The sequence below is a fragment of the Gambusia affinis genome, linkage group LG06, assembly GCF_019740435.1.
Source record: "Gambusia affinis linkage group LG06, SWU_Gaff_1.0, whole genome shotgun sequence".
Classification (NCBI taxonomy): domain Eukaryota; kingdom Metazoa; phylum Chordata; class Actinopteri; order Cyprinodontiformes; family Poeciliidae; genus Gambusia; species Gambusia affinis.
The window spans coordinates 23,013,869-23,034,204 of record NC_057873.1 but is presented as its reverse complement, the minus strand read 5'-3'; the positions used below and the strand labels follow the sequence as shown (position 1 = coordinate 23,034,204).

The following is a 20,336-nucleotide window of genomic DNA, read 5'->3' as shown; positions in this document are numbered from 1 at the left end:
GTGGCATCGTTCAGCATCCTTTACTTTGACACCCTAAAATGAAACCCAGATGTCACAGAACTGGTGAGTTCAAGCCCACATGTGTGTAATTTAATCTCAGTTTTAAGCCAGATGTTCATATTGCAAAAATATGGCTACTACACAAACAGATTTGTACAAATTGTTGATGAAGGCAAACGAACTGTTTTATGAATTGTCTGTGTTTTCAGTTTGACTGGTTTGAGTGAGATCAGAGTAATGAAATGTCAAACATGTCTGCAATTACTCATTATGCTGGCTTTTCACCAATTCATAATCTGTTAAATAATTTTTTTATATTTGACTTTTATGCACTACTTTAGGCCAGTTCATTAAATAAAACTCAGATAAAACCCATTAAAACTTGAATTTCAATGTGAGATAGTCCAAAATAAATAAATAAAAAAAATCCTGTGTTTCTTACCGAGGTTATTATCAGTAAGCACCTCCTTAACCTTCTTGGTGATGGCGTACGTATCGAGCTCGGGAGACATGGCGACCATCTCCTGGATGCTGAGGCCAGAGTGGCCCGGTAGGGGCAGCGGCGTGCCAGGCTGGGACTCCCCGCCTGAGGGGTCTTCAGACAGCGGCTTGAGGCTGGAGGACTGCGAGGCGAGGGGGTCCCCGGCCAGACCGTTGACGGACTCCTCGGCCGAGCTGAGCGGCGACTCGGGAGCGGGGCTGCAGCTTGCCGACGTCTTGGGAGTCCCCTCTGCTTGAGCGGAGCGGACAGGGTGACAAAGACCACGCAGTTTAGGTGACATGTTGCATTACGTGTGTGCAGAGTTTCATCTCTTCTATCGAACCGCATCGACAAATTTAAGACTTTGTTTTTTTGTTGTTTTTTTAAAAAAAAAAGCATTTAAAAAGGTGCTTAAGTTTTCGGTTTGAAGCCTCTTTTTATTTTTTATCTTTTGGCTTCCTCCTCTCATTCCTTCATGTATCTGTGTAGTGCTGCTGCGCCGCTCAGCAGGCTGGAAGAGAGCAGTCATGAGGAGCTGTCAGTGTACATTAGCTGCTGTTTACACCCCCAGAGAGAAAAAGAGACGCGCACGCGCGCACACACACACGTGCGGCGCTGCCATCTGGCGCTGCAACACTAACTTGTCTATGACATGACAAACCAGCAGCTTGCTGGCTGACACTGCCACAGAACTGGGGATGTGGAGAGAGAGCAGGGGGGATGGTGGAAGCCAGGAGGAGGGCGGAGTGAGTGACAGGCTGACAGTAACAACTAGCCACTAGCGCTAATCGGCGTCAGGTGACGGTGTTGGTCGGGTGAGGAGCGCGCGGAACGTGCGCCGGGATCGGCTCACCTTGGTTCTGGGCTTGCGGGACGTGTGTGTTCTGTGCCTGGTCGCCGTTGAGCCACGTCTGCATGCGGAGGTATGACGGCTCCCTGCTCCTCTGGTTCAACTTGTTCCAGGGTTTGTGTCGAGTTAAAGTGTCGCTCAATATTCCCTGCAACAAACACCGGAAGAACAGCTCAGGCACGCCGGCAAATCCTACAGGGGTTCCCTTCGCCGTATTCCGTTGAGAAATTCCAGAGTTTTCCCAGATTCTCATTTCAGGAGGAGAAGTCAAGTTTAGGTAAACGGAGGAATGGAGAGGTAAATAGATAGATGGACAGACAGGCTAATGGATGGATGATTAAACAGAAATACAAACAGATGGATGGATGCATAAATAGCTGGATAAAATAACAGACTGGAGGAGTAGTAAAACTGTACAAAATAGATACATACATGGACAGAGAGACTAATACAACAACACATGGTGGAGGAAACCAAAAACAGTATAGATGAACAGAGTTTTTCAAAGATGGAAAGATGGGGGATGCATTGATAGACAAATGGGTATGAATGGAAAGATTGAGAGAGGGTCAGACAAATAAACTTCTGACATAGACATTGTGACAGTTTGAACTACCACATTTTTCCACTCATTTGCCACACAGACTTTGAACAACTCAACGTTTCAGAAATTCTCTGGACAGTGAAGGAACCCTGACTTCATGTCAGAAGGAGGACATCCGTCTTGGCTCTCACCTCTTTGGAGTCCTCCTGGTTGTGGTTTTCCTCTCCCACCTGGCTGGACATGGCCCTCCGGTGGTCCGAGTGCATGTTGCTCCACCACTGCTCCCTCCAGTAGCCCCCTCCCACCGCACCCCCGGAGCGGCTGGAGCACTCCGAGAGGCGGCCCAGTCTGAACGCGCCGTCGGCCGACATGTCGATCCCTGAGGAAGCCCGGCCGTCTCTCTTCCCGCCGGAGCTGAAGTCCAGCACCGGAGACGGGGATGGAGGAGAGGACAAGTGGGAGCTCGGCGGCTTCTTGAGGGAGAGCGCCAGGGGGTTGTAGGGCGGCAGCGGGGCGGTGAGAGACGAGCCCAGGATGTCTCTTTGAGACAGGGACGTGGAGGAGGACGAAGCTTTGAGGATGGGCTCCAACGCCGCCTGCTGAGCCTCCATCTCCCTGCGCGCCTGCTCCAAGATGGAGCGGATTGCTTCGTCCGATCCGCTGCCCCCGCCACCTCCCACGCCGCCCCCGCCCCCTCCTTTTAGCCCCGTGTAAGACGGCTGAGCGTGGGACAGGTCTATTAAAAGCAGAGGAAATGGGCAGTCAGGAGAGACACGGGCGCAGCGTCCGTCTTTAACGCTCCGGTTACCGTGGAGATGAGGAAATAGAGGAGAACTCACCAGCTTTCTGCACCTGCAGCTCTCTTTTGGCCTGTTCCAGGATGGACTTGATGGCTTCATCCGAGCCCGCCTCCGGGGTGCGGACGCGAGCCGTGATGTTACCTGGAAGGGACATGGGTGGAGGGGGTGGGGGGGTCGGGTGGGGTCGGAAACAGACGACAAGAGGCGTCAAGAATAAAATAGGAGGAAAAACCAGCAGAATGAATAAACATTCACTACAGACGCAGCTCTGCAACTTGGATCATCATCAAAAAGTTTATCTCAGCAATTCAGTTCGAAAAGTGAAACTTGGGATTCATAGCAAGCAGAGTGATCCGTTTCAAACATTTATTTCTGTGATTACGGTGTGTAATAATGAAAACCCACATCTCTGGCTTGAAGGAAATGACTGAGTCTGCTCAATCTATGCGTGGTCAGGGCTTCTTTTGCTTCAAGCACTTTCAGTCAAATCCAGCAGAGGTGCTGGTACGCTTGGCCGTGTGAGCAGAAAAATAAAATGAGCGTCTCCGTAAAGCTCGTCAGCACAGGGGGAGGATGAACACTGCAAAAACACTAAATCTTACCAAGTATTTTTGGTTTAGTTTCTTGTGAAAACTTCTTAAAACAATTGAAAGCCACGTAACTTCTCGGCAGCACATACAAGCTTGTTTTAAGTATGTGATTTCTTAATACTGATAAAAAACTTTCTAGTTCCACTGGCAGATTATTTCACTGATAACAAGACATTTTTCCCATCTTGTTAGTGAAATTATCTGGCAGTGGAACTAGTACCTTTTTTTTAAATCAATATTAAGGAATTATTTACTTTTAAAAAAAAACCCTCCCATTTCTTATTGAAAAGTTACTTGTAAGTCTATTTTTGTCTTATTTTAAGTGTACTAAGGTATTTGCACTAGAAACTAAGCCTAAAGTCCTTGGCAAAATTCTGGTTTTGCAGTGAAGCTGCTCTGAAATTTTATGGCTCGTAGCTGTGCTGCCTTTAGACATGATGAAAGGCTGAGTTGAAATGAAATCCGTAAATTTATATAAATCTCAAAAGAGATTCTCTTCTGGCTAGTTCAGGTATGACTTAGTTGCAGGTTCGGGAGAGGCAGAATGAAAGGAGTAGACCAACTGTGGCTCCTTTACTATTTTGTCCTTAACACTTTTTCCAATCACCCAACTTTCTCTTAATGTGCCCAGGCACAGCACTCTTCTTCATGATGACTTTTTATGGCTCACCCTGTGTGTGAAGGGTGTCCTCTGCATGACCGCGTGGGCCAATGCAGAACATGCCTGTTCTTTCTCTCATGTAATATTCAACTTTTCTGAGAAACTCCATTTTGAATTTCCATCAGCTGTAAGCCAAACTCCAAATGAACGAATTATTGAAATAACTCGTACCGTGCTGAATAGGGGTGGGTGATGTGGATTTCAAATTTCACTGTGATATTTTGTGGTACCATCGCAATAACAATATTAGTGATGCACGATATATCAGTACTAGCATTCAGTATCAGGCGATATTAGTAAATTTTTTTTTTTTTTTTACCATACAAGTCTCTGTCCGATAAAGAAGATATTAACAGATATTTGTTTTTATCTTGCTGCCAACATATAAAATGTTGGCAAATATTATCAGTAATAAAAGCAATATTAACATCAGTCATCCATATCAGCCCAAATTTTTATATTGGTGCATCTCTAAAAATTCTGACTAAAAAAATTAATATTTTTTTTCCTCCCTTCTTTTTTTTTTTTAAAACTTTTTTGCCTGTGACTGCGTGGCATTTATAGCGCCACAAACAAAAATAATGCCCTTGAAAAACATTCCCATTTGAAACAGGCGTATTCCTGCCACTATCTGAAAAAAAAGTGTGATTTTTATATCAACAAACTGTTCACAGTAACAAGATTTACTCATACTTTCAAATTTACTGGTATTTGTTGATGCTCATATGGAACAAACAGTAGAAAAACATTGAAAAAACAAAAAAAAAACGTATTTAACATTGTATCAAGAAAATGTATAAGAAAATGTTCACGATAATTGATAAACGATATGATAAATGCCCACCCCGAATGTTGAATCTATAGGAGAGCTTCATTTTTTGAATGAAATTACTGAAATAAGCTATCTTTTTGATGACGTTCTGATTTCATTGATAGGCGCCTGCATTTCACAACACAAAGACCAACATTCCCACCACTGAACTGCACAGCGACAGCACTGGAGAGCGCCCCTATGTCTCTCTGTGTGGAGTGCACACATGCACGCTTCTGCGAATAAAAACACTCCCCACAGAACAACAACTACCAATAAAAAGCCTAAATACACATGCTGGGTTTTTCCTTTGACGCAAGTCACTGGAACTGTGCTGTAAACTTCAAGGCACATTTACATCTGTATGCCTGCCAGCAATTAATAAACGGCGTCACACACTCATATGCACGCACGCACACACACTCATATGCACGCACGCACACACACACACACACACACACACCATGGATACGGTTTACCCCAACACAAACATGCCACACAGACACAAACGTGCCAGAATCTCTGCTTGTGGACGGGACAGACCTGTGTGTGAAGGTGTATCGGAGTGGGTTCTCCGCTTCGGAGCGTCCTGAAACACTCGGCTAAGCTGGGGCTGGCCTGAGCCCTCTGTTAAAAACAATACACCACACACTAAGTTACAGCACTTTGGTGTTGCTTTGTGTCTTTTTTTTTCTTGCCCTTTTTTTTTTTTTTCTACAGTTAGACTACATGGTGCCACACAGCGTCCTGCACGTTGCTGCGCCCGATGGACATTACATGAAAAAGGTGCATCTTTATGAATAAGAATATCATTAAAAAGTTCTTTTAGAATTTCATTTGTTACATTTCAATCATTTTGATGATTATGGCTTACAGTGAATGAAAACCAAAGGCCCGGTTTCTCAATTGTTTGCTACTTTAGGTAGCGTCACTGGACTAAAATTGAGATTTCCCAGTAAGTATTCAACCATTTTGAAGGACTTTCACTATTCCCAGCTGATGTAGATCTTACAACCAGGCCTGTCACAATAACACATTGAGCTGGATGATAAATTGTCCCAGTGAAACCATTTTCAAGTAATATAATGAAAATGGGATAATAATATAAGTTCACCCTCTGGAAGATCAACACACTGGAACTGGAAGACGTTTTTGATGCACAAGGAGCAGCTCAAGTTCCAAAAACGATAAATAAAATCAGAAATAACAAACGCACACAAACAAAATCATAAATGGAATGGATTATAATGTCTGTAAACAAAACTGCTCTCCAAGAAAATAATCCAGATCTCATTTTAATTTATTATGCAATTAATTAATTTCTTATTGTGACAGGCTAACTTATAACCAAGATCCTAAAGCTGAAGGAGAAAGGGAGGGGTCATGATGATCGAAAGAAAATGTTGACAATCAGTTTCAACAATATCGCAATGTTTTGTTTCCCCGAGAAAAGTTAGAGCAGAAAATCTGACTTGACCAGATGGTTATTAAACCCAGACTGCTGACTTTACAGTCGTCTCTGCACAAGACGACTCTGCACTGCTTTATAAAGAAATTGACATTGACATTTGGGGAGCCATATCATCTGCTGGTGTTGCTTCTCTTTCATGAGAAGTTTAACCAATAGGGTAATTTTTCAATTTTCAATGTAGCTTCTTGATGGCTGCGAGCCAAAATCACCTAAATGAACAAAAACAAACACTCCAATTAAATCCCTTTCACTCTTTGAACTAAAGGCTACAAAAAAGCAAAAAAACAAAAACAAACAACTTTTCAATATGATCTTTGTATTTATGGAGATGCCCCTGTGAATGCGCTGATGTTTAGCACCTGTGGCCGGAGCAGTAGTTAAACTTCTGCCCGATAAAAGCCACAGCAGAAACAGTAGCATGGCTGACGCAAAAAGGCAGACAAAGTGCAGGTTCATTTTATAATACTTTTGTTCCACCTTCAATCAGAAATGTCCTGATGCGTTAAGAAAAGCGGGCCTGGGCTAATCGAATCTACCCCGCAGTTAACAGTACATCCCTGCCTTCCTCCTGGTTCCCTACCGATCAATACCATTGATGTGTGAAAGGTTTCTGTATTGATCACAATAGCGAGGAGAGGCTCTTGGGATCGGTGTGTGACTAAGAACTCATTCAGTACACACAGGTGTGGGACGGCACAGGAGGCGGGAGGCAGAAAGAAAAATGGAAAAAAAAAAAGATAAGTCTGTATCGACAAGCTAATCAATAGCTCTGCACACACGCACACGCACACACACGCACACACACACACACACACACACACACACACACAAAGAGATCCATTAAAGCACATGTGTCAAACTCAAGGCCAGTGGACCAAATCTGGCCCACCAAAGTTTTGTTTTTTATGTGGGTCGGGTGGTTAAAACCTTCAAGATGACAGTTGTGAGCTTAAATATTTTATCAATTAAATCAAGGCAGTTTTTATCTCCAGACTGGCAAATTACATCAGTCTGTCCCTCCAGTTTTATCACGATTCCACAATCGTGGAAATTCATGCAGAAATCAACAAATCCCTGCACTTCCTCGCATCAATTCACTTAGTGCGAAAAAGCGCAGCGACTTGTTTTTTTGGAAATTTTTAGCAAAAATGATCAGACTTCGGGTTTAAGCGATGCTAATTCTCACCTGGCAGTATTTCTTGCTACTGCTACTGCTACTACTACAACACTGCTACCTCAGTCTGAATGATGTAAGTTAAGAGTACGATCGATGTGGCAAGTAACAAAAAGTACTGTTAACCATCATAAGTATGCACAAATATCGCATAATGTCTTGCATTATGTATATTTACATTTATATTTACATTTGATTGCAAAAACAAAGCAAAATCCTGGAGGGACTGATCAGTGTGAAAATATGTTCAACATTTAATTTTAAAGAGGCAGTTATGTATTTTCCAGGCACATTGTGCCATTTTACAACACAATCACTTGGTTACTTCTAGTCGTTCCAAAAACACTGTATATCAAAGATGACTTAAAAAAAATTTGACTTTGTAAATTAAAGCCTTGAAATTTGGCCTCTGTCTCTTTAAAAACTCTTTCCTGCTCTTTCTGAAACTCCGCCTTAAAGAGGAGGTGCTTGGTCCTGTCAAGCATTTTGCACATCTGAGTTGTTGCCAAGGGAGATTAAAGCAACACGCCAAGTATGTTATTGATGAGGGAATAACGTTGTAACATGATGTAAAGCTCAAAAATGTCAATTTTCCATTATGCTGTCCCTTTAAGAAGTACTCATCGTATGCAGACAGACTGTTATTAGTATTTTAACAGTTTGTTAATGGATTCTATCAATGCTTTCTGGCATAAATGGCCCTTTGAGAACATTCATAATCTAGATATAACGCCAAAATTAAAATGAGTTTGACACCCCTGTATTAAAGACACACACTAACCTCTCTGTCGCCCCTGGATGCTCCGCAGCGCCAGGATGTTCTGCTCGTCGGCCAGGAACTGCCTCATCTTGTGGAAGGGCTCCTTCCCCCGGATGGTCAGCTTGTTCCAAGGCTTGGGTCGGGCCAGGATCTCGCTGACCGAGCCCTGAGAGAGTCCCAGCACGTAGTGGCCGAACACTCGCTGGCCAATGTTGTGCTTGATCAGCTGCTCCTTCACCTGCCGGGCGATCTCCGCCGTGTCCATGTCCTCCCCGTCCAGGACGCCGCCTCCGGCGGTGGCGGCGTCCGAGTGGCTGGGCGATGGCGACGGGGCGCCGCCCGCCGTGCCGCTCCCGTTGACGGGAGCCATGTCGGGGCTGGCAGGGGGCGGCTGGGGACTGCTGGCCGCCAGCGGGACGGCGGCCGAGGCCGAGCCGGGGGTGGAGGTAGGGAGGGAGCTGAGCGCCGGGGTGAAGGGCGTGAACAGCAGCGCGCCGCTGTGGATCCCCGACGAGTCCTGCAGAGCTTTGGAGTAGAACGTTTGGAGGAGCTGCCGCTGAATCAGAGAGTTCAGCGCCATCTTGCTGCTGACCAGGGGGAAAACAGGGGAGTACAGCTCCTGTCCGATGCCCGTCGGGGTGAAGGGCGGGGCTTCGCTGCTGACGGCGGTGGCGTTCAGGGGGTCTACGTGAGCGCGAGACAAGGGGTGCTGAGAGGAAGAGGAGGAGGATGAAGGGAGAGAGGGGTCGCTGTTGACGGCGTCCTCCTTCGCTGCGGACTCTTCCGTCCCTTTCCGCCCGGCTGACCCTACAAGAAAGGTCAAAGCACAATGCATTATGGGGGAGTCAACAAAAAAGGGGGTTCCAAAACAAGAGAGAGCAAAAAAAAAAAAAAAAAAGTTATTTTTGTGAAGTTTTTTTTTTTTTTTTTAATTAGTGAACTTTCCTTTTTTGCCAATCCCCCCCTAGACAAAGTGCCCATGCATTTGTGATTTCAACCTTTCTTGTAAGCCACAGCCTGGAAGGAAACAGGACAAAAACAAAACAGTTGTCACCGTGCCACGCGGGCAGATTAGCCTGGCCACCGGCTCGGTCTCTAGAGGTAGCTGAACAGAGTTTACAAAGAAACAAAACAAAAGGTTTCCTGATGGAGTCAATAAGACCGGGCGAGTCCACTTCAACGGTCTTCTCAGTCCACTGCAGGTGCTGCGTCACAGTCTTTAAGTTCATTTAAAAAAACAAAAAAGCACTTCTGCTACAAAAAAAGATCTCAAACTTTTGTCAAATGAAAGAAAGAAAAAAAAAACAGCAATTTTTTTTTTTTTTTTTTTTACAATAACCAGAACATGCAGACATAAACTATGTTTCTCCAGCCTTAGCGACTAGAATTCATCCCGTTGAGCGCTTGGGAGAATTATTTTAATGCGCAACCATTGAGACTTTAACATGATCGAATAAGACAGTAAGCTCCTCTCACTGTGAATGTTAATCAATTCTAAGCTATTCAACTATTCAAGCCTAAAGCAATGACATTTCAAACCCATAAACACAGTTTGGAGAGGGCAGCCGAGTCCTGATGTAAAGAACAGAGGATGGTGTCCTCTTTTTTTTTTTTTGTTGTTGTTGTTGTTGCTGTACAATGCTAGGATATGTTTTCTTTTTTTTTACCTTTCAGGTTGAACCGCCTGCTGGTGCATTTATAAGAAGACAACACATGCTTTTCTGCAAAACGAGAGGCAAAAGCAACATCTTTGTACCATGACAGAGGTTTCACAGTCACACAACAGTCACCCCCCCACCCCCCGTTTCAAAACGATAAATCTGTGTATGGCGGTGGAAATGTTTAAATAATTCAATCGAAAATGAAATATTTAAGTATTCTCAGAGAAAAGGAACCTGCCAACCAACATGAAGTGGCATCAAAAGTCTTAGAGCCCCGGACAGAAGTTCTGTTTCAGCGAACGACTAATGGCAAAACATGGAATAATTCCACCCGAAACGGATTGGTTTTTCTCATTTTCTGATGCAACCTTGATGTCTTTCATCTGGTTTTGTACTTTGAGATGCTCAGGTCATATTTAGAACAAAAATATAACACCTTAAACTGATTCACTTTATAACTTCTGGCGAGTTTTCATTCCTCTGATCCTTCCTCTAAACGGTTTACTCTAGAAACATGTATAGAAAAAAAAACAAAAACGTTTTGATGCCACTGTTCATGCCTGCACATCTCTGCCTCGCCCTCCATTCCTGTTCAGCCTCATACGAAGCTAAACTTTCAGCCATTGAAGTCTTTGTGGACTTCTCCAGGCCTCCCACACCTGACACCGGCATCGACTCGAACTTACCGCTCAGCTCCGTGTTGGCGATGCGCATAGCGGCGCTCTCCGACTGAAGAGCTCGGTTCTTCTCCAGCAGCAGCACCTCCAGAGGTTTGGACGAGTCCTGACGAGGAGGACAAGTGGAACGAAAAGGTGATGAGCGTTTGTTGATTTTTGTTTATGTCTTCAGAACTTCCCATTCCCACCCGTTAGACGTGAATTTAGTGGTTTTACCTGCACTGAGTTGGTTCCAAACTCCATCGTCTTAAGGATGCTGAGGGGATAAAGGAAGAAACTTTCAGCTCACTAAAAACGCACCCTCATTTCACTTGGTTGAAAGGAGGATGTTCCTCTGGTTTTCACATAATAACTGTAGGCAAAAGTGTTTATCATTTTAACCCCAACCTCAGTTCCTTCTTGACCTCCTCATAGTCGGCTTGCCTTTCCAGTTTCTCCTCCAGTTCCTGATGGATCACAACGAGATGAAAAGTGAACATCTTTAGTCGAGATGAACACGTTTATTACAACACGGAGTGGAAAACGGGGAAAACGGGAAGAAGTTACAGAGTCCTAAAAACGATTTATGGCTGAAGAGTAGAAATCACATGGGAGGAAACAAAAAGAAAAAAACAAAAAAAGAGAGAGGAAAGTGAGGAAGTTGGATGTTTTGTTTGTATACCTTGAGAACTGCAGTCTTGCTGCAAAGCTGCTGCTCCAGCTGGGAGATCTGGGAGCTGGTGGTCTCACGGAGTTTGGTCAGGCTGGCCTGCAGTCTCTGGACATCCTCCACCAGCTGGGCGGTCTCCCTTTCTTTGGCCCTGAGCTCCGCCTCCAAGTTCGAGTGCGACGCCACCTCTGATGCCTGATCCTGCGAGCAAGAAAGAGGGGGGAAAAAAAACAAACAAACAAAAAAAAAAAAACTTTCATTACTAGAACAAATCTTTGTTTAGAGACTATAAAGAAACTTCCTTGCGAATAAACTCGTTTGCCAATGGTAATAAGCCAAAACAATCCATGACGGCGTATGTCGTAAAGTTTCATTTACCACTGATTCAAGCTAAAAAAAAAAAAAAAAAAAAACCTCACAGTTCCTAGTCCTGACTCTTCTGGACACAAAATCATAAAAAAATGCCTTCAAATGTTTAAATATTTTAGTTTATGCAAACATCTAACATAAATTGGATTAACTTCCATCTTTAATAGCGTTTTAGGGTTAATTATTAGTCAAATAAAACCATGCAGTAATGATAAAAACACAACAAATGTAATGAATAGATTTAGATTTTGATCAGTGTGTAGAAACAAGCTGCTCTCTTTAGTATTTTGGCATCATTTGCTAATTACAGCTTCGCACTATATGGCAGTGATTTTTTTCCTCATGTCACCTGAGATAATCAGTCCAGATTGCTGTGTTATCAAAACAAAACCATTATTTCACCATCCCAGGATGAAATCTACTGCTTTTTTTTTTCTTTTTTTTCCCCCAGTGATAGCACTTTTAATAAATGGAAAAACGGAAGATAACATAATCCATGGCTCATTTTTGTTGTGATAACAGTAATATTTGTACTTTAAAATGTGATTTAAATGTATGATAATTTAAACATATCACATGATTAGGACATCTGCAGCTCTTTTTGTTGTCAATGCCAGATTTTGTTGTCTAACTATCTTGAGATAAAGTGGGCTTCAGTTTGCTGCCATTAGTCTTACCGACTTATCTCAAGATAATGAAATCAGAATCGTTTTGTCATGAGAGCAATTTCACTTCTGTGTAGTCGTTGAGAAAAACGCTCGTTTTCCTCCGTGTACAGTTTAATTGCTTCATTATAATATAATACAGTTTTCTTATTATCTCAACAAAATGGAATCTTCAGATTTGCATTTTCCTTATTACCAAATTTTAACTTATTTTGGCTTATTTTGGCTGTGTTGTCATAGTATTATTCTGTTGAGGAAACAAGTATTTTCAACTAGTTTTCTTATCTCAACTATTTTGAAGTAATGAGGTTTGAAGCTTATTTGTAGAAATCCTTTGCCTAATTATCAAAATAAAAAAAGCAATTAAGGGCCACAAAAACATCCAAGGGGCACAAGTGGCCCCTGGGCCCCCACTTTGGACACCCCAGCCTGATCTATTCTGCATAATGTGTCAGAAAATTAACTCATTCTTTTCCCCAGAATAATTTGGGAAAACAGAACAGGAAACTTGAATCATTTCTCCCTACTCAATTATATTATTCAGTCTTCATCCAGATTTGGACAAAAATATTAAAATCAAAATCTGCAGCTTTATATTCTTCTTCTTAAAAAAAAAAAAAAAAAAACCCCTTTGGCTCTGAACTCCGTCACTGATGTTCCCACAGAATACCTGCTCAATTCAGTGAGTACAGCTGCATAAAACATAAACAACCAAACACTTCTAGGTTACAAAAAGGGAGTTTTCTCCAATCAGCAGCTTTCCACCAACCAATCAGCGAGGCAACGAAAGTGGGTTACCGAGTCAGGGTCGGCCTTGGTGGGACTGCTGAGCTGCTGGGATTGGTTAGACGGTGACAGCTGCTCTCGGAGCGCCGCCGCCTCTCTCTCTGCCGCCTCCGCTCGCTGGAAACACACAGAAACGTAAACTGGAGATGAGATGGTTATTAGGGCTGGGAACCCAATTTAATTTGATCGGCACCAACTGTTTCTTTACAGTTATTGATCAAAAAAATCTAAGGACGTTCACTTCGCCGCGCTGAAAAGCGAATCGCCTAATGCGCGCGCGAGCGTGGAGCCAAAGGTAATAAAGCGAAGGCGTGAAGGTTTTCCATTACACAATCCGCCATCATGCTGTGCAGCGTTTGTATACGAAAGGAAATGGGCCCCCTTTACAGCCTAAACAAAATGCTCAATAACACGACGGGGGGGAATATTCAAATTGTAAAACAAATAAATAAATAAATTGATTTTCTTAATAAATCATAATATATTTCCCTGAAGAACAGAAATAATAAGCATGGCTATACATTTACAACCACTCGGCCATGCTCTAGTCTGGAATCATCTGCTACACTGGCCCGACTTGCCATCATTAGGAGTTACAAGGAGCCGATTTCACAGCGTTCCTAATTGCAACCATCTTGAGAGCTGTTATTGACTGGGTGGGAGTTAAAGTGCCAGGCCAGACAAAAAAAAAAAAAAAAGGAACAAAAAAAGAAAAGGAAAGAAATAATAAATTTTAAAAAAAGTCCTGTTTTCCATTTTCTTCTCGTAAAAGCTTCTAAAAAGTCTGACTGAGCTGCGGGCCACGCTGTCACCCTCAGTAAACCTCAAATCAAAAGTGTGAACAGCGCGAGAGTGCGTGTGTGTGTGTATGAGTGTGTGTGTATGAGTGGCATTATAGTCGGAGTGTTAACCTTTGGGCTAATATTAACATTGCATGCCTATGCTGGCCCTTTAACCAAAATCATACTCTTGGCCTAACAATGAAAGTTAACAACAATGACATTAACAGATAGCAAAGGGATTTTTAACAACGCCGGGGCAGAGGGAATGCTGGGAGCTTCGCTCCAGCTGGATGAACTCAGTAGGTGTTCGCTCTATTTAAAGATTCATGTTTTTAATACAGGGGATAGTTTTCATAGCTTTTGAACTGGCAAGCGATTATGAGTAACAATGCCTATTTTTCCAGGCAAAAAGAAAGAAAAACAAGTAGCGCAATTTTTTCTCTTGGGTTTGAAATAGTCAAAAGTACACGGTGCGTTTTTAGAAAGAGCTTAATAATTCCTTAAAACCAGCTGGACATTAGCACTGCTCAAAGTAGAACAAACAGGCTGCTTGTTCGGGACTATTTTCAGCCACAGATTAATAGGCAGCCGGCGCTCAGGTGAGTATTTTCTGCAGCAAAGACGACAAGGGTGGGGTCGAGTTAAAACAGCAACAGCCCCTGTTTGCACATAATGAAGGAATGAATCGGTCAGAAAGATTCTTATTTTACCCCCGGTTTGCGTTTTTAGCTCAGCGTTGGCGTATTTACACAGACAGGCGTTTGGTTGAAAGTTGTTGTTTTTTTTGTTTTTTTTTTCTTTTTTCCGACACGCTTTCTCCATCTCAAAATTCACAGTTTTCCACACGTAACATCTTAGAGCATTACAGACGAACACGTCGACGTCGTTTCTGTGTGTTTGGAGTTCAGCAGCAGAGTTCTGCGAACAACAAAACCACATCGCATCACCTGAGATACAGCCACCTGAAGCTCATTCAAACCAACACGTCACGGAGCGTTCAATTATTTCAAAGCCTAAATGTTGCGCATGGAATGTTTTTGATAAAATCGTCTGCAGATTAGCAGCAGATCTGATGGAAACGGAACCAAAACAAAAAGCGTGGAAACAAATGTGTTAATGGGGGTTTTTTGCACTTTGTATTTTCCTACATCTCCATTGTAAAAACTTAGGTAATAATGCAAAAAAACCTATTGTACAAATCCATGCCTAAAGTGTAATTTTAACAATTTTCCTTTCACTTTCAAGCTGAACAGTTCTATTAACTCAGGAACACAGGATCGAGCCCATTTTGCTGTGATTATTTCTTTAAAATCGTCTCAATAATTTTGAGCATAATTTTGGATTATTTGTTACAAGTTTCACCGGCTGGTTATCTTAAGATAGTGAGGCGCTGAGCTTGTTTTGCTGTGAAAAATGTTTCCTTTTCTCAGCAGGACATGTCGACATCCAAGGCTCATTTTTTTGTCATATAGTTCCCATGATCTTGAGCTCCTACTTGTATGCACAGCTTTTCTTATCTAACAACACTAGGAGCCTAGAATACCTTCACCTATCAAACAAATTTTGATGAAGCTCATGGAAGTCATGCTGGGAGTTGCTCCAAACTGGAAAAAGTTTCAAAAGACCACTTCGTTACAGATGTAGATTATCTCTGACTGCTATAACGTTCTAATAGGAAAATGACTGAACAAGTTAAAGTGACTGGAAACAAATATCCTGCCATATTCATTCTTTTTTTACCCAAACATATCCAGATTGGAAAAAGTGAAAGCAAATTCTAGACTTTCATTTTTTATTATTTTGTTTTTTCACCTTGGCCATTTGCTGTTGAATTGAAATTGATTGAAATTTTGGCCAATTGATTCTGCTAATTCATGTCCAAAGTCCAACTTCTATGAGTGACGGGCAATTTTTTAAAATAAAACAGTAACATGACACTGAGTGAATTACCTGATTGGCTCTTTCCAAGTCCGTCATCACCATCTCAATCTCGTCAGCCCTGAAAGAGACATGTCCGATTAATCAACGGATAAAACACGATGAAACAGCAAACGGAGCTCACGGCGAGGGGAGGAGGAGGGAAAACTTTGCAGGTTCCCGGAAATAAAAGAACATTTTGCTCATGAAACTCGGCCTCCATTTAGCTACCGTCTAAATTTCACCTTAATCCACTGATTGTAAAACTCCATTACTCAAACAGCTCGCATGCTTGCATACATGTATTTAAGTGCACATGTGTGCCTATGCGTGTGAGTGTGCACATGTAAGCCCCCTAAACCCCAGGCCACACTAAAACAGAGGGATTACATTAATAGAGCTCTAAGTCCTAATACAGCAGACTAATCTGCTATGAAGCTGTGTGATTGTGTCTGACTAATGGTCTGGATGGAGGCCAGGGTTCACCTCTCACTTGCTAGAGGTCAGGCGGCAAAAATACATCCATGCAAAAAAAAAAGAAGAAGACAAAAGATGGACACTTGAAAGATTTTTCACGTTTTCCATTAAGGTGATGTAAATGCCAATCATCTGCCTTCAAACAGGGGAAATGAAAATGTTAGATGAAAGTTGATGTGTTTAAACTTTTCATTTTCTCATCTAAACATGATTTATGTTCATTTTCAGGGATGGAAGAATCTCACCTGTGGATATTTCTGGAACTTCTTTTTATAATTTTTCTACAAATAAAAATCTGAACATCTGAGTTCTTTGTACCTTAAAGCTCACAGGCGTACATATTTTTTAGTTTATTTTATTCTGCATTTGTGTCTATGCTTTCTTGTTATTTTACATTTAACATAAAATTAAGAAAATTATGGACAACCCCGAGTACCCTCCTCATAAAATAGTGTCTTCAGTCAGAGGCTTCCTCAGAGCCGCTGTAATACAGACTGCTACAGGAGATCCTTCCTGTCCACAGCCATCACCTTCTATAGTAACTCTTTGAAGAATCGTGAATTAATACAAGTTACTACATCATTTAATTTTCTTTTGGGATCAATAAAGGTATTTTTGAATTTGAATGTTTTTGGTAGATTTTATGCGATCATAACCTGTTTAGGTAACTTTACATGTTCAAACTCTTTGTAAAATAATTCAAGTCAGGATTTATCAGTGTCAATGAAAATCAAAATTCATAGAGACTCGGTTTTGCTGCAGAGGCTAAATAGATCCAACTCATTCTACAATACCTCCAACTGTGTGTTTAATTATCCATTTGATGGCTTCAGATTTTGGAAATGAGCCCCAATAACGAGGAGAATCTGTTTTGTTTTTTTGTGTGTGTGTGCGTGTGTTTAATCACCTGTCTCTGGTAATATTCTGTTTTGAATTGTGTAAACCAATATAAAGACTTCCAAAGGAAAAGACTGGCACAAATGAAGCACAAACCGACGTCAATTTTGTTCGATTCAAAGAAGGTGGAGGAGCCAACTTCATTCAGGTAAGTAAAGGTGGGGTTAAACACAAAAGCACTACACACCTTTTAGATTTTTATTGGCAAATTTCTTACAAACAGTGTAGATATTTCATTCCACTTCCTACTTCGTGTTAACCTATCCCATCAATTCCCAGAAAAATACAAATAAAATCTGCTTGTAATAAGACCAAACAAGCACTTCAGGGAGAATGAATGTTTCTGCGAAGCGCTGCAGAAGAAGGAACGGAAAGAAAGACCCCAGAAATGGCGTTGAGCACAAAGAGAGCACGCTCACGCCGGCCCGCTTACTTAAGACACGGCGAGAGCAAAGATGTGAGCACATATGTGCACCGCTGCCTCCATTAGGACCTTTTGATCCGACTGCAATCTTTTGACAGCGAACCCAATAAGCCCACGCAGCTTTTGTATTTGTGTGTCACAGTATGCGAAACAGCACTGTGTCCCATAGGCTCGCGTACTGCTGATTTGAATGTGTTTAACAAAACAGACACAGTTGATATTAGGTCAACATTGTGCCACGGGCGATGCAGCAAAAAGAATCAGATGTGGGTGGGAGAGCTTTTTCGCTCTCTGCTGTTTTTTCTTATTTTTTTTATTTTTATTTTTTTACTCTTTCCTTAATAGTTGAAAGGATCTGGTGTGTGTTTAGGCAACATAATGGTAACGCTACCTCAAACAGCTTTTATCCAGTCCTAAGCTATGCCATGCGGGACTCAGCCTACGTTCCACACACACATATATGCACACGCAAACACACACGAGGTCAGGAAGCCACCGAGCTCAAAAAGCTTGTAATGGAGAGCGTTTATGGGTGGTAATGCAACCCAAATACAGCGGCGCTCCTGCTCCAAATGTGATCGCTTAATCAAAGCACAAAGTCTTCTTAAATAACCTTTGGATTTGGCTGTATTTGGGAATTATAAGGGCTGAGGGCCAAACCAGATCACAGGGAAGGGGATTTTCAGCGCGTCCTGATAACAGTCGGCCCGGCCGCCGAGCGGGGCGGGACCCGAAGGCCCGACTAACTCATTGCCGAACAATAAGCAGGGGCGACGGTTTACAATTCGCACTGCCAAAATGTAAAGCTTAACGCGGCAACCACAGGGTGGCACTGTAGAGAAATGTCAAACAGGAACAGAGAGGTGGCCGTATAGAGGCTTGCTTTGTGCCAGGAGAGCCAGTGGGTGCAGCCGGCGACATTAGTAGGACTTCTGAAAGCGACCCAGAGCCTCAGAGCCCTGACTGCACATCCTCCATCTCAGACAGGCCGTTTCATCTCTTATCTTCTCTGTCCTGCTCTTCTCTCGACTGCTCCTTTTTCTCCCCTCCGCCTATGTTCTCCTCCTCTTAACTGTTCCCTTCCAGTTTTCTCTCTCTCATCTATCGCCCTCTCTTCCTCGGCCTCTGTCCTCTGTGCCAGCAGGATATTCCCTTGAATTAGATTTTCATTTCCCCTTCTCTATCACACTCTTATCCCGACTTCCTCGCCGAGGCCTCAAGCACCCCCTGGCTTTGCTTTTTTTTTTTTTTCCTTTTTGCCCCCCAGCTTTCATCACTCCATTTCTTTTCTTTCCTTGGCTTTCTCCACATTGCATTTTCACAGCATGTTACCGTAGGGATTTCAGGGAGGCTTAAAACGAAACGAGACGTGAGAGAGAGAGAGAGAGTATGTGTGTGTTTTGAGTATATCCTCGCGCCATTTTATGTTTGTGGGTGCTTGTAATGGACACCAGGTCTGGGTGATGCGGCTTGGAAATGAACTCTCCGATTTTTTTTTTTTTTTTTTTTTCACACCAGATCCGATTTCAAATCGATTTTGTCCCTCTTGCTTTCTTTTCCAAAAACGAAATTATAAATGACAGAAAACATTTTCAAAAAGTGGATTTAACTTCCATCATTCTTTAAGTGAGTTGTACAACAGAATGCCAGGCTACAAGAATTTTTTTTTTTAATTACGAGAATATAGTTACAATATTAGCAGAATAAAGACAAAATTTACCAGAACAATGTCTTACAATTATGAGAACAAAGTTATTTTATTGAGTAAAAAATTTGTACATTTAACTTGTGTTGAAGTTCTCATTAAAAATTATTTATTCTTCTAATATTATGACGTTATTCTCGCATTATTTCGACTTTGTCGTACGACCTTATTCTTGTGTTACGACGACTGTATTTTTGCAAAAACAAAAAATCTTAGTCTGATATTCCATGACAGAGTTGACCTGATTTCAAAGTCCAAATAAGTAGAAGCTGAAAAGCACACTTTTCAAAACAAGATGGCCGCCCTGGGCCTGCTGACGTCACTCTGAGTTGTGGCCACTCAAGGATTGCAACAGCGAGAAAAAAAATCCCAAAAAAACCTGATTTTTCAACAATGTCATCTTCAAAAATCCCCCAAAAAAGTGATTAATTGATGAAATCGATTTATCGTCCAGCTGTACTGGCCATGTTAATTTAAAAAGATATATGTACGTTGCCTAATTATTGGGAATAGAAGAATAACTAGAGTGGTAGAAACAGAGAAGCATTTAGAGAAATTTGTACACACACGCCCTCCTAAAGCATCCTGCGGAGCTGGAAATCAATAAATCATTAATCTTTAACAAGGACTAAACGATTAAAAGGCGGCTGGCCAGACTCTCGCAAAGAGGGGAAGGGGGGGCGCAACGTTACATCCACAGGGTCTGCCTCCTGCTGATTCTCTTGCAAACACACACCCACCCACACACACCCACCCACACAAACGCACCGTGGGCATCGCCACGTCATCCAGATTGTTATCGGTGTGTGTGAGGGTGTATTTTAAAAGGGAGATTACCTAAACGCAGCGAGCGGCGAGGGGGCTGCAGGAGGGGGGAGTGGGGGTGGATTTGTCCCGTAAACTCCTCGCTGCGAAGTTTCCACGGCGAATTCATGTTCGCGTGCATCGACGTGTGTATGTTTCACATAATATGAATGGCATTTGTGTGAAAGTAGACCCAGTTAAAGGGTTAAAAGTTGTTCAGCCAAACACTGGTGATTTGCTCAGCCAAGCAGTAAACGGGGGGGAAGGACTCCGAGGACTGGGTGGGTGCAGGGTCGGAGAGGGGTTTGTGTGCGCTTTAAAGCGTTGCATTAAAATTTCAGATCACAGCACGCCACATAGTCAAGGACCCTGACTGCCTCA

At 42.5% G+C, this 20,336-nt stretch overlaps 1 protein-coding gene across 4 annotated transcripts in view; it reads right to left on the bottom strand.

The window, feature by feature from the left end:
* cux1b (cut-like homeobox 1b) overlaps positions 1-20,336 on the bottom strand; it is a 91,439-nt gene that overhangs the window by 15,776 nt on the left and 55,327 nt on the right. For 2 of the 4 annotated variants that reach the window (XM_044120428.1, XM_044120429.1), the window contains exons 9-20: positions 15,682-15,730; positions 12,962-13,066; positions 11,142-11,330; positions 10,868-10,926; positions 10,697-10,736; positions 10,490-10,586; positions 8,164-8,949; positions 5,281-5,364; positions 2,715-2,816; positions 2,067-2,611; positions 1,335-1,479; positions 443-730 (exon numbers count right to left, since the gene is read on the bottom strand). In XM_044120428.1, coding sequence (XP_043976363.1) covers positions 443-730; positions 1,335-1,479; positions 2,067-2,611; positions 2,715-2,816; positions 5,281-5,364; positions 8,164-8,949; positions 10,490-10,586; positions 10,697-10,736; positions 10,868-10,926; positions 11,142-11,330; positions 12,962-13,066; positions 15,682-15,730 — 2,489 coding nt within the window. The remainder of the gene's footprint in view (positions 1-442; positions 731-1,334; positions 1,480-2,066; positions 2,612-2,714; positions 2,817-5,280; positions 5,365-8,163; positions 8,950-10,489; positions 10,587-10,696; positions 10,737-10,867; positions 10,927-11,141; positions 11,331-12,961; positions 13,067-15,681; positions 15,731-20,336) is intronic. The other 2 variants (XM_044120430.1, XM_044120431.1) reach the window with 2 other exon arrangements.